The 14,414-nt window shown below is 37.5% G+C and overlaps 1 protein-coding gene across 1 annotated transcript in view; it reads left to right on the forward strand.

The window, feature by feature from the left end:
• Positions 1-11,524: 11,524 nt before the first annotated feature.
• Positions 11,525-14,414, forward strand: part of LOC133114131 (homeobox protein unc-4 homolog) — a 35,453-nt gene continuing 32,563 nt past the window's right edge. The window contains exons 1-3 of the mRNA XM_061223323.1: positions 11,525-11,783; positions 12,595-12,770; positions 14,247-14,414. The exon at positions 14,247-14,414 is cut by the window's right edge and continues 498 nt beyond it. Coding sequence (XP_061079307.1) covers positions 11,525-11,783; positions 12,595-12,770; positions 14,247-14,414 — 603 coding nt within the window. The remainder of the gene's footprint in view (positions 11,784-12,594; positions 12,771-14,246) is intronic.

Consider the following 14,414-nt stretch of genomic DNA (forward strand, 5'->3'; position numbering starts at 1 on the left):
ACAAGAACAATGCATACAAGGAGAAGCACCTCATACCTACAGTCAAATATGGCGGTGGGCCATTCATGTGTTGGAGATGTTTTGCAGCCAGTGGTCCAGGAATACTATTGAACAGAATCATGAATTCAACAAAGGACAAGACTCAGGCTTGTTACTACAAGGGTGTTTGCACAAAGCATTTACCATTTTAAAAAACAAATGGTAAAAGACATTTTAATAAAAAATGTAAGACTTGGTTGTAAGGTTGATTCCACTGAATCATTAATAAATCACACTAATTCATACATGTTGGGGAATAAAGTTTGTCAATGATGGTACTATTTTGTAGTTCACAGTATTCTTTGTGCATATTTATCAAGGGTGCCAATAATTCTGTAGCTGACCTTATAACCACTACACTTATGATCAAGCTTTCTGAAATCTGAAATTACTTTTGTATTCCTTCATTTATGCTGACCATGTATTTTAATAATTGACATAAAAACATAAACTAATCATTAACACAATTTAACAAGGAAACACACTCTCCTGACACAATATGAACTCAGATTTGCTGGAAATGAAAAGATTCTGCTTTGTGGAATGTTCCAGAAGATGGCAGCATAGCTTCTCTGTACCTCATCCAGTCCCACCTGCACATCGCCAGGAATGGAATTGAGCAACAATAAAACTCTCATCTGTGACAAAACCCGAGTTCAGGTAATTACAGATTTTCAGTTTGTGACAAATGCGCTTATTTCATGCTGTGTAAAACCTTTTGGTTTCAGAGAACCAAATGCCATGTTTAACAGTTACTGCTGCTTTTGGGCTGGTATGCATGGTAAAAACTGTTGTGACATTCATGACAGAATGTGACAGGGAATTTAAATTGCTTGTGGGGATTTAAAGTAGGAGCTTTTAAAAAAAAAGACTACAAATCCCACCATTTCATCCTAGTCACTTTTAAGATTAAGGCATCAGTCAAGCATCAGCATTTGTAGTTCAGACCTGTAGTGTATCTTCGCCACTCATCAGATAAGCAGCCATTTTTAGTGTAGATGGGGCTAAACCCATCAGATTATCATCAAGTTTGACAATTATTTATAGCTCTTTTCAGCATAATGTCATCTTTCAGATTAATGTGCAATTAATGCACATACAGTATTAGCAAAGCAGCTTTCTCCATTTTAATTGCATTGTCGTAAGAGGTGGGAATTGGAGTTCCTGTACATTTCACAAATTAACTGAAGTCAGACAAGGCTTGCAGTTCCTGTCTTAAGCCATTCTTAGTCATTTGACTGGTCGTCAGGGGGAAATGAAAAGCTCTCCATATGTGTAATGAGTAAAATTACAGCATCTCTCATTCTACTAAACACTTTTGGCGCTGCCATTTTGCATTCATTATTTTAGAGAAATCAATGAGGAATGTTTATTAGCAAATTGTATTGCTTGTGCACGATTATATTTTCCATGCTTGGCAGATGCAGGCTGACTCACTCAACTTTTATCCATTTATTATCAGCCGGACAAATTTACAGAAGCAATTCAGGGCCGAATAAAATTTTCGAGAACCTACAATTTGAAAATTAGTAGCCTAATAAGATGCCGTCATTTTAAATTAGTTTTTCCATGACATACCGAGTTTAGAGAACGATATTTCTTTTTTAACAGCTTTTTAATCCCCTCGTGCCTTGCAGCCAATCGCAGTTGCGGGCCCTGACCTATCGCTGCGACGTCCCCTATCAGTTCTGAGGGGCTCAAACTCCAACACGTGTGCAACCGGCCGGAACTCATTTCCACGCCGCGTATCCTTGAGCTGTGCTTTGCATTTGCTGAAGTGGAGGGCTGTGAAACTAGCGCAGTTGGTGCAGGTGGATCGCATGCATTCCATCGACCTGCGGTAGGTCCTGACTGAGGGTAGAGATAAAGAGTACGCCCTTCCTTCCTGGGTGACACCGTGACACTACAGCTGATCGCGCATCATCACATAGGACCCCTGGCCACAGAATGAAAATGGTTCAAAAAGGAACGCTGCGATTCCATAGAAGAGCCTTCCCTGGTTCAAGGGTTCTTTGTTTGGCAAAATGTCTGGGAGCTTTCCCACCTCAAGAACGAAAAAGTGTTCCTCTATGGAGTCAAGCCACAGACCCCTGTTTTCCTGAGAGTGTACAGTGTGCTATGCCACATAACAGCGAAAAATGAATGTTCTTCCACTTAAAGAAATGCAGCACCTCTCCCCATCCCTCCCTACCTCCCTGTGAACCTTAATTGTTGTCTCTGTGACTTGCTTTGTGTATCGGTATTTTTTAGTTGGCTAGGTAAGCAGTGTTTGGATAGTTAACTTTGGTGACTTTTGCTCTGTTTGTTTGTTTGTTTGTTCAAAAAAAAAAAAGCCCCTTGTCCTTATCTTTGTTGTACAGGTAGCAGTTGAAATTGTACTTACCTCTAGGGTCTTTCAGCGAACTTATCCCTGGTTATGGGTATGCACTTTGTTGTACGTCGCTCTGGATAAGAGCGTCTGCCAAATGCCAATAATGTAATGTAATGTAAAAATGCTACGCAGCATAGTGTTACATTTACTGAAGCAGCGTAAGAGGAGAGTAAAATATAACTGTTTTGCTTGTTTTATAATCGTATTTTGCAGCCATATGTGTTCAAACAGCTCAGCAGCATGATAGTGGTTAAAGATTTGGTCTCATAACCAGAGGACTGCGGGTTCAAGACGGGGATGTTGTTGCACCTTTAAGCAAGGTCACCTCAATTTGAAATGCTTCTGCTGTAAGTATATGCTACTTTACAATACTGATGGTATCGGCGAATATCAAGTTAAGGATGGCTGCGAAGCAAATATTGAGTTGCTTTGTTTATTTACCTGCTTTCATGCAATTGTCTTGTTGGAGCAGGAAGCAATTACCATCACACACCGAAGTGAGTGGAGGAGACCTATCCTATGATGTTCATCCTTATGTTGTATTCTTCCTCATTAAGTATTCATTGTATGCTTGATTGCAATTTGATAGGCTGCCTGCATGATAATTGAACTTAATAAACCATTGCATTTAAAGGCTGAGGGCTTTCTTTTGTTCTTATTTCTTTTCATTCCCTCAGAGACAAACATAAACATCATTACTGCTACAACAAATAGTTGCGATGTTGCTAGTGTCATTATTAACATCGCAAAACACTTCAAAAAGGGCACCTTCAATTTCAGCAAGTGGAAAAAGTTCTGCTTGTTGTTTCTCGCTGAAATGGTTTAAGTAGGCTACTATAATTCAAATTAAAATGTAGATTAAAATCTAGATTGAACGCATGAACAATTAACTTTTTGTTATATTTAAGTTTTAAGCCTGCAAATTACACTTATACTTATGTATAAGCTATATGAACAAACAGAGACTTTTGATTTATATTTAGAATCTCAATAAGTTGAATATATTAGTAGATTTATTTTAAATGTATGCTTTATAGCAATGTAATAAACATCTGTCTTCATCGATTAAGCATCGTTGCATCACAAACCTATTCAAATGTGATATGGCACATATACTGAGTGTGTTTGTTATAAATAATACATAAATTGCTAATTAATTTCACTGTGTGTTTTTTTCAGGCTAATAAAATCCAGCCGGACCAGTTTGCCAACAAAATTCAAGTGTGGGGATTGTGCGGTTCATTAATATGCAAAGGATCAGATTTCAGCCTATTGTTCCAGAAGACTCCATTTTGATGGCTTAATGGGCCAGAAGATATTTGCGATCTGATATTCCACAGCCCGGAGAGAGGGATGGATGGAGGCATGGAATTAGAGAGGTGTCAATAAATGTGTGAAATACGATGACATAAAACACACAAACAAAGGGGTAGAGAGGGATAGACAGGAGGGAGGGTCAAGAGCAGGCCTTGTCGAGCAAGGCTAAGGACAGACAATTCAACGTAGCGTAAGTTCATAATTGAAAATGACTGGGGAGGCACGGCCCCCAAAATTGGATAATTTACTCTTGAAATAATCCAATAAAATGAGCCTTGGTATCAAGTAAGCCAATTCTAGCCCAAAGCCCCCCTCAAGAAACATGAAGTCAACTTTGCTCCAAGGTTTGGGGTGAAGTTCTCTTGTTTTGTTTTGGCTTTTGCATTAAACCAACTTTTGTGTGGGAATACATGAGCGGTCATAGCAATCAACCCATAGTTTGATTCAGATAATAGATAATAAATTGTGCCACTAGACAGCACTAGAGTCTGTTTAATTCCATAAAATCAATTGCTTCATTTAATTGGGTTTAATTGGGTAAATTTATTGACTGTCATTAGCCATTAATTCTATAAAGATGAGAGAATATGAATGTTTCATTGATAACAAATGACCTCGATTTAAAAAACAGTGCTGAATATATATTTTTTACTAACATATTGATAATAATTTATTTTTTATTCAACATAGCGAATGTGTGTGTGTGTGTGTGTGCTTACTTGAATGTGTGTATATGTGTGCGTATGGGTGTGTGTAATAACACGGGTATTGTGTAATGTATCCAGGATGCCTAGAGAATAGCAAGAATACACATTAATGTTATCACCAAATTTACTTATACACTATTAGAAAGTAGCAATGGATATTCAAATTTTGATAATGCCATATTGGGAATTTATAGTCTGCCTTATTTATAAATGCAATTGCAAACAACAATTACAATTAATCACGGTTGCAGCTTACTATTTTGATTAGCCATTGTCTGAATTAAGCAGGGTATAAATCCTCACAGTTTTTTTCTTTTTTTTAAGAGGCGGCGGAGCAGACAACTCATTATGCAGACGGCTTGTAAATTAGAGCTAAGTTAACCTGATTTCCCTTAATTAAAACATCTTTTCTCATTTACCATGTGGATATAAGTAGACCTCCTGGGCTTTCGATCTCCTACAACAGCAGATGGTCAGGCCACAGATGATTGTTAAAGCTTTTCTCCGGACCAGAAACGAGCAACGTGAGCCATCAGCCAAGTAAAGGATTAAACTTAGGATAACAAAGGGGAAAAAATCCACCATTGGAGAGCAGTGTGGGCATGGCTGGTCAAGGTTCACACTGCCAAAGGAACTGAAATCAAACCTGGAAATGTCATTCAGCGCTCTGGGCTGAGATCAGTTCATTCAGAGCAACCCTTCTTTTTTGCAAATGCTAAATTTGCAATAATTCAAGAAATAAGAAAACTCAATTCAATACTTCCAAGCCAATTTTCCACACCAAACAATATAATCAATAACAATACTAACAGAGAACATGACAGTCAATGGGCCTCATGCAAGAACATTTTTGTATTGTTTTTCTTTCATTTCTAGTATATTTTTTTTTGGACGAAGGGATCATACATCAGATTCAACAAACTTCAGACAACTGTCATAAATGACGGAGCTGTAGGAACTGTAGGTGGGTCCCATTGGATAGATGGCCAATGGGATTAACAAGAACAAGAGACGACTGATACCTGATTGGGTAGACTGCGATTACTTTGTTTTTGACAAAACATAATAATATGGCTGACCGCTGGTAAACTTGCGATGCTTAGTTTGAAAGGTTTATCCGAGTTTGGTGTGCCAGGCGAGCATGCACTGGCTCATGCTTATATGACTCATACGACAGGTTAGGACCACTCGTGAATGTTGTTCCTACTTAAGAAAACATTGTAAATAAGAGAAAAAATTGGTGAAAGTTCTCTGAAATTTTACAGTAAGATTTAAAAACAAATCTGTTCATGGGAGGGATTTTTGTATGAGGCCCAAAACAAAGCTTTAATAAAAAAGAAAGGTGCAGGTTTTGTACAGTAGCAATGGAAATTTAAATGGCTGACCATTCAATAATGATTGAAAATTGTGTCATGTGTTTTTAGAAGACTGCTGCAGTCATAGCTGACATGTATGCCCATTGTGTGTATGGTAACTCTTACTCGTTTGTCATTAAATGGTGATTCAAATGGCAAACAATGCCTATTTCTCGTCAATAAATTATTAGTAATTTGGATTAAGGGAATTTTTTAAAGCAAACTGGCAAAGTTTGCAGGGCACATATTAAAGAGGAAACAACCTCTCATGCATAAATATGGTGTATACTTGGTTGAGTGCACAGTATTTATCTCTAGGATAACAATGATCAAACCAGGGAGATTAATTAATTGCTCATTAAACATTTCTTCAAATTAATCTTGAATGTGAGAAGAATATCAATTAATATCAATACAAATTCTTTATCAGCTAACTATAGCCTACAATTACACAATAGGTGTTGTGTTAATAATGACGATTGCTTCAAATGGTTTCATCAATGAATCCAACAAGAAAGGAGATCAGATCATTGTTTTATTGAAGTATTTCTACTTATAGTACAGCTTACAGTACCAACTTTCGATTTGCGTGATCAGATGCAGGCAGTTTACATGCCAAATTATGAACTCAGGGCGCGTAAGAAGTATGCCAATCAATGCGAATAAAAGGAAAAACCTGTGAACGTAATATATTTTACATTCCAAGTTCTGTCATTTCTGTATCGAGAAAGAATGCGCATGGACAACTGGCAAACAACTTTCCTCTGAATATGAGATGTGTAGGCCTACAGATACGATTTTCACAAGGGGGCGACAAAGTGCATAGTGAATTAGTTATTTTGTTGAAAATCGGTGGTTAATGTGGTTTAAATAAATAGAACAAACTTGTCCTATGCGAGTGTACAGTAGACTATATCAAGTTTCAATATTGTGAATTCCTATGACGCAAAGGAACTACCGTAGTTGGCTCACAGGCTCCAGCGCACTCCCATACGCATCCGTAAATGCATGCGTTTATTAACATTCGGATTATTCCCATAAAATAAGATTAGATATACATTTAACTAGCTGAAAAAAATGCACTTGCGCATTCAAATCTGTCCACAACACATCTAAATCAGGTATTGGAACGAAATAGGTTTTCTGAAGATTTGGTTTGACTGATTTCGCTTGTTGTGCAAAATGACTGGTTTGAAGTTGTAGCTATAATAAGGAATAAGTCAAAACGCACCTCCTTCATCAGTGGGGCTGTGATTAAGTGTGTAAAAAAATGCAGGCGGTGAAAAATGCAAATGATTCCGCACAAAGGCCTCTCACAAATTGGCGTCACCATTTCTCAAATGATATCATTACTATATTTTGAAAATGTTAATCTGTTGAGTGGATTTCCCGGGGGAGTAGAGAAAATTAGTTCTATTTCCGAACTGCCTCTCCGCATAGGCACGAGAACGACAAGCACCTCTGATTTGCAGATTACAATTAGACTCTCTGATTTGAGCTCCTTCAAGCATTGATAATTTTCGGCATATTAAGCACGTTTTAGCAAAGGTGATAAGTCAGTTTTAATTGAAATGGAATTATTATTCTAATGGAAGTTTGGTTATTACTATTTGAAAGGCCGAACCATTTTAGACCCCCTTTTTAATATAGAAATAAGGTTGGAAAAAAATGATTTTTGAAGGGCATTAGGACTTCAGGATTGAAGAAGGTAATTTGCTGGGAATTACTTTCGCTTTCTGTGAGAAACAGAGTGAATTAAAACTCCAAATCACCCGCTTTCATTGCGCCAGTCTACTTTGGCAGCTGCATAATTATAGATAATTGGATGGAGGAAAGTTTTAATTGTGGGGATTAAGAAGGAGAGAGAATTTTCAGGATCAGAGGGAATTTGAAGGAAGAGGTTCGCCATATAAAACGGAATCAAAGGCCGCGTTAAACACAAATCTCCTCCCCTAAAATTGGACCCACGTCTGGTTCCGCGATTAAATCACCCCTATCAATTAATGTAAGTTTAATTGCAATTATCAATAAATCGAGTAACATGTAGGCATAACTTAACTTACATGAGGTTGAGTTATTAATCCACATCGTCTGTCACGTATTAACTGGCAAATATATGTTTTTCTTGATTTGGTATAATTCAAAGTGATTTTAACAACATTGTTGCACGGGTGGTTGCGGTTACTTTTTGGTTTGGGTGCTAAAGCTGCATAACCTCTGTTAAGGCACTAGTAGGGCGTAAAGTTTGCAACGTAACTTTGGGTTTCTGTTCCACACACAATGCAGATTCACGTAATCTTCGAGATGACTGCAATAAGCAAGGGCAAAACTACAATCAAGTTGTATGGTCCCTTCCTTGTCTCACTATGCAACCAACAACCAATGAGAAACATCCATGACTGACAGCCTAGGAGTAGATTGACATCTTGCTGAAGGGCGGGAGATGATACTGGTTTTTAGTGTCAAATCCCTATTTCACTATTTCACTTGTTTAATTATTAGTTTCATTAATACAGTTGTGTATATTGAAGAAACTCAGTAGGTTTTACTTTTATTTTGGATTGGATATTTTGGAACTCTTTCAGTAAGTTCTCCATTCCAAGCACAGGCCAATCAATGCCCTTCAATGTTACAAAAGAAAAATCTATCCCCTAATGAAATGAATGCGCTGAAAAGACAATATATAGGCTTTGCTCTTGCATTTGAATAACAAATATAAGATAATTAAATTAATTTCCAAATATAGATATCACATGATTCGTAAAGAAATGTAGGAAGTTGACTCAGGGGTTACTGGAAACAATCATATGGCCACACACAACTTAATGAAAATGTGTAAGAACACTTATTTGGAAATAATATTGCAGTTAAGCTCCTGTTTGTGAGTCATTTGCACAGAAAAACAATTAGCTTACTTTGTATGTTTTTACAGGCAAACCACTGCTGCTGAAATGCACAAATACTCCTTTAGTATATGATTCAAGAACACCCCCCTCCCCATACACACAGACATTTGAAACAAACTACTGGGTGTGGTTGCACAAACACAGAATATATTTTTTATATTCGATAAAGAATGTAAGTTCTGTTTTATAAATGAACTCAGAGAGAACTACTGTAACTGTGCACATGACCTTTCACTCAGGCTGATCAAAGTGAATAAGATTTCTCCCTGCTTGACATAAACAGTAAAATGTTGAGTGTTAATTAAACTTGTCTATATGTTCATATAGGGATCAAATGTGTATGGCCTACTCTGCTTGTGTAAAATGTACTGTCAGGGGACATTACATAATGTCTCGCTCTCTCCCTCTCCCTCTCTCTCTCTCTCTCTCTCTCTCTCTCGGCATTATAATTTATAATGTAACATATTTCCATTTCACGTTAAAAGGCAAGCCTAATAGGCCCTAAAGTTGAAGTGAGTTTAAAAAAGGCCGAAACGAGTTCGCATGGCGAACTATGGCCTTCAGTGCCAATATTGTGTCTTATTGTGAAGTTTATTAAAGCTAGCATCTGACAGTGTCACTGCGTTGAATAAAAAATTGGATTTATGAACACCGTCTCCCAGGACCACGTGTCAGGGGCCGATTTTTATTGCAGCACAAGCGCATTTGTTTGGAACAGTGATCCTAACCCATTTTTCCTTTCATGAGTAAATGACATTGAGGTAATTACTGAATATTAATGTTGAAAACTGAATAAAAACGATTTCCATAATATTCAGAATATATATGAATGTGGAATAAACGGTGCCATTAGCCTCATAAGAGACGAGAATTCTGAAATATATGAGGAGATTTAAAGTAGGCCTCACGGAAAATACTGGCTGCTCCGCGCGCCTGGGGTCAAGTGACGAATGGATTATATGCTTCTTCATAATAATATTAATTAAACGATTTACATGCTAATAAGGTAACAATTATCAGGGTTTCTGTAGAAAGATTCCGGTTATTACAACACGCCAACACGGGTGCCAGGGGTCAGAGAGTGAGAAGCGAGAAAATGTTCGACTCAAATTAACATTATAGCCTATGTCTGCTCCAGACACGGGATAAAGTCGTAGCCTACTACTTCCCAGTAATGGGGGAGCGAGGGGGAGTTAACTCATACACACGGGATTTATTACAATTCTGTATTTTGCGACAAGTTAGAGAAAGGACTGCCCTTCAGGCAAAATCTAGTCCAGTTTACGTTCAGAAGATATTGAGAGAAACTGAATTACGGTATGCGGAGCCCTTCGCCCACCTGACCCAGGAGTTGTTTTAACGCTCCTCCTTTGAATATTTTGTATAATAGCATTTTTGGTTTTATTTCAACTGAACCCAAAATATTGTAAAATCTTTGATTTCCTAAAGCTCACAGCATACCACGTCATTAGTAGACAGCTATTTATTCATTACTAACGATGTTTACAGTGTTTTAATGTTGTTGGCAAGCAAACATTTCAGTAATGAGTGGAGAGGTTTTCAGGGCAACGCAAAGGTCACACAAATATTTTGTTTGGATTCTGTCAATGATAGGCTATGTATGCTATTATACAGTAGGTAGGCTATGCATAGATATAAATGTCACAAAATCACCTTTTTGATATTTGTTTTACAGAATCTTCAGAATGTTTCAGAATGTATAGTTTTTATAAAAGATCGCTGCTGTTGTCTAGCATGCAGTGTGTGCGCGTGCATGTGTCATTTTTTAAATTATTTATTAAATATAAGCCTACATCTCATTCCCTCATAGCTAATTCTATACAAAATGTGTGTGCGTGTGTGTGTGTGTGTGTGTGTGTGTACCCGAAACACTGTTGTCTCTGTGTTGTTCCTACTAGGCCTATTATTTGCATAAATTGAAAAAAATCTATAGCAATTACGTTTTATATTTAATTGCATGTAATTACAATTAACTGGGCAGTACTCGCTATTAATTATTAGCAAAGTAAGACTGGGAATATATTTTCCTTGTTCCATGCTAAATATGAGATATGGTTAATTAAGCTAGTGGTGTAATTAATAATTCAATAATGGTGCTCAAATCGACAAGACCTAGAAATAAGAACCATTTTCTAATTGCAACAATTTTGCCTATTGTGTCGTAGCCTACTTTCGGAAGCTGCGAGGAGAAGAAAAGGTATGCTATTAAACTTTAAAATGAACAACAAGATATTGAAAGCCTGGAAAATCCCTTTTATTGAGTCAGTCTATTTTGCGGGAAATGTTTCTTGAGCTGAAAAAAAAAATCTTCCCGGGTAGTAAAGCATGTTGAAAAAAATCGATACGGCATGCTGTTATGAAATTTAGGGGGAATCTGTTATTGCTCAAAGTGCGAGCGAGCATTAACGACAAATCTCCATTCTGTCTGTTTAGCAGCCTATTTAACTGGATATCAATCAGATCGCTACCTCTCCAAGCCACCGGACTGCCTGAGATGTAGTTCTTGTCAAAGCAACCCCCCTAGTCCTGTTGTGACAGCTCTGATATTGTTTATTGAGGTGGATGTCAGGTTTAATTAGCAATCGATATGGAAAACGTTTTCAAACCACGTCTCTGACGTCACGGACGATTAACGTTCCTTATTGGTCCCAAATTCCCAAAGCCTAGGCTAATTATTGGAAGGTTGATGTTGATAAAGTAAAGCTGATCCTCCTCTTTATCGTGTCCCCTCCTCGGTAGCCACTCTCGCTGCATGCTTTCGAAGTCCCCACAACCAGCCTCCAGACGTTGGCCTCTCTTGCCCGGGAGATGATGGACAGTAGGATACTAGAGCACCCTCGCGCCCAGTATGGAAGCTCTCTCGGCGGGATGGTGGGCTTTCCGTACCATTTGAGCCATCATCATGCATACGAATTAGCCGGACACCAACTTCAATCTGCAGCCGCGGTTCCTTTCTCCATAGACGGATTACTGAATGGTTCCTGCGCAGCTTCTGTGGTTAATTCAAATCCTCTCCTCTCGTCTGGCTGCAGTATGAATGGAGATAACCAGCACTACAAACTGACAGGTAAACACGCGGGATAGCCTATAATAATACCATACTTATCAAAACCCCGGCTGCGAACCAAGAATTACACAAATAAGACAATGTCTCTAAAGAATGGGGGCTTACGATGAAGACAGTAAACAAGCTATTTTCTCTTTTACAGTAGGCATTTTGCTAACTAATCTGTCGTTCAGGAAACAAAGAACGGAATCTGGTTGGGCTTAATTATCTTATTTCGATTATCTCAATATAGCCTAGTCTCCTTACCTAACTCTCGGATGATTGTACCGTTCAACGAATTAAATCAATTCAGTAGGTACAATTCCAACAGAACCAAGGTTATGCAGAATATAGATCTAAGTTTCCTGTTATTTTACAGGGAATATAAGCGACAAGGTAATTCGTTGCAAATAGAAGTATGGAGTAACATGGAGTCTGTTTCTTTGTTGTCTCAGGAAAACAAAGCAAATTTAAAGAAAGATAGTATTTTAAAAATGCAAAGTGCATCATCCTTTTCTGATTTAACTAGGCTATGTGACTTTTGTACACTAATGGGTTTAGCCTATACACCGCCAAAATGAAGTGACTACAGTTGATCTATCCAGTGTGAAGTGTAATGATTAGATACAAACATTTATTTATCTGAATAATTCCTTGTTAATAGTGAAATGTTGAGGTAATTAACATGAAATATGCCATTGCACGGAAGGCCCGTCGTGCATGGAGATGACAGGCACTGCCAACTGAGATCAGTTTAGAGGTAGCTGGGCTGCACTGTTGTTTTAAAATGTTAAGTGTGTGCGCTCACGACACCTCTCTCCCTTTCCTGTAGATTCGGCAGACCAAGACAAAGATAGCCCAGGTTGTAAGAGGAGAAGAACTCGTACAAATTTCACTGGGTGGCAACTGGAGGAATTAGAAAAGGCTTTTACAGAGAGCCACTATCCGGATGTTTTTATGCGGGAGGCGCTTGCATTAAGACTGGATTTGATAGAGTCCAGAGTCCAGGTAAGACACGTTTGCTTTGTGTTACTTTTCTACTAAAACAGCCAGTGTTTTTTCACCGTTTTAAAAGCATTTCCTACGTTACATTTGAAAGTACATGCACACTATAGTAACAACAACAATAAAAATGGTAATAATAATAATAATACCGATAATAAAAATAAAAATAATAATAATATATTGTTTTTATTATTATTATTATTATTATTATTATTATTATTATTATTATTATTATTATTATAACAAACATCCTCATTATTTCATAGAAGACATTCTACCAGCATAACTATAGATAACATTTGGAGACGATATGAAACAAATGATGATAAAATTCCAATTTTACTTGCCAGTTGTTAATTTCTCTGAAAGTCACAAAACAATTTTCATCATTGGCCACAATCGCCATGATAATAGGATACATTGTGCATTTTTGAATTTTTATTTTTTATGAAATTGTATTTTATTAATCTACTTTAGTTATTACAAAACTGGCTGGACAATAGCAGTACTTCATACAGAATTTAGAAAAATGATAATTTCGGTTTAACATTGTATTGCCAAAGCAGAAGTATTTAAAAAGAAATAAAGGTCGGATATGGTTCGGGAGGAATTGAATTTATGCAAGCACACCGTCCTCTCCATTTCAAACACTTCTTTCGGTTCTTTTCGGGGACCTTTAAGAGAAGTCGAGATGCTCAGTTTGTCGGTAATGCGATAATGAGTAGCTTTCATTGACAATATTGCAACCACCACAAAGGCACACCCCCCTGTCCAAAAAAAAAGAAAAGAAAAAAGGATCTGTCTAGCTTGTAACTGTATTAAAACAAAACGCATCCTTATGCATCAATTCCATTCATAATAATATTTTGCTCGATTTTAGCAATTACATTTCTGGTTTAATGAATGGTCACAATCCTCCTGCATTCTATTGCTGTGCTCGCGTTATTGCAATAATTGTCAATGCGATGTACGCTTACGGGTGCATGGGAGAATACTATAACGTATACAAATACAATCAGACAGATCGTAGGCTACTGCATTTCCACTCAATTATAGATTTTAAAAAGAAATAGGCCAATATTATTAGCATTTGGTCAGTTTCCCAAGTTTATATTGACTTAAACGAGTGCGAAAATAGGCCTCGAATTATGGTGGGGCCTACTCTGCATGTTTTGCCATGTCTGGGGCAAATCTCACCGTGGTATAATTTTGAACTAGGGCCAATTATCACTGATATTTAACTGTAAGCTATTTTTACAATGACCGAATGTGTAGTTGGTTTCCAGGTTTCCTCGTGACACGCTTTTTAAAAATAAAAAATACATTGAATTTGGACACCATGTATTATAAATTGCGCAAAACAATTAGGCTACTGTTAGTCTAAAAGTAGTTAGGCCAAAACTATGCATGGAGTCGATTAGAGCCGAATTTCATTAATTGGCTGTAATAAACGAATGATTTTCATTCTTCTATGTGCAGGTTTGGTTCCAAAACCGCAGGGCTAAATGGAGGAAAAAAGAGAATACAAAGAAAGGACCCGGGCGGCCGGCTCACAACTCCCACCCAACGTCATGCAGCGGAGAGCCCATGGACCCTGAAGAAATTGCCCGGAGAGAACTTGAGAGGATGGATAAAAAGAGAAGGAAG

Source organism: Conger conger, chromosome 16 (genome assembly GCF_963514075.1).
Source record: "Conger conger chromosome 16, fConCon1.1, whole genome shotgun sequence".
Lineage (NCBI taxonomy): Eukaryota > Metazoa > Chordata > Actinopteri > Anguilliformes > Congridae > Conger > Conger conger.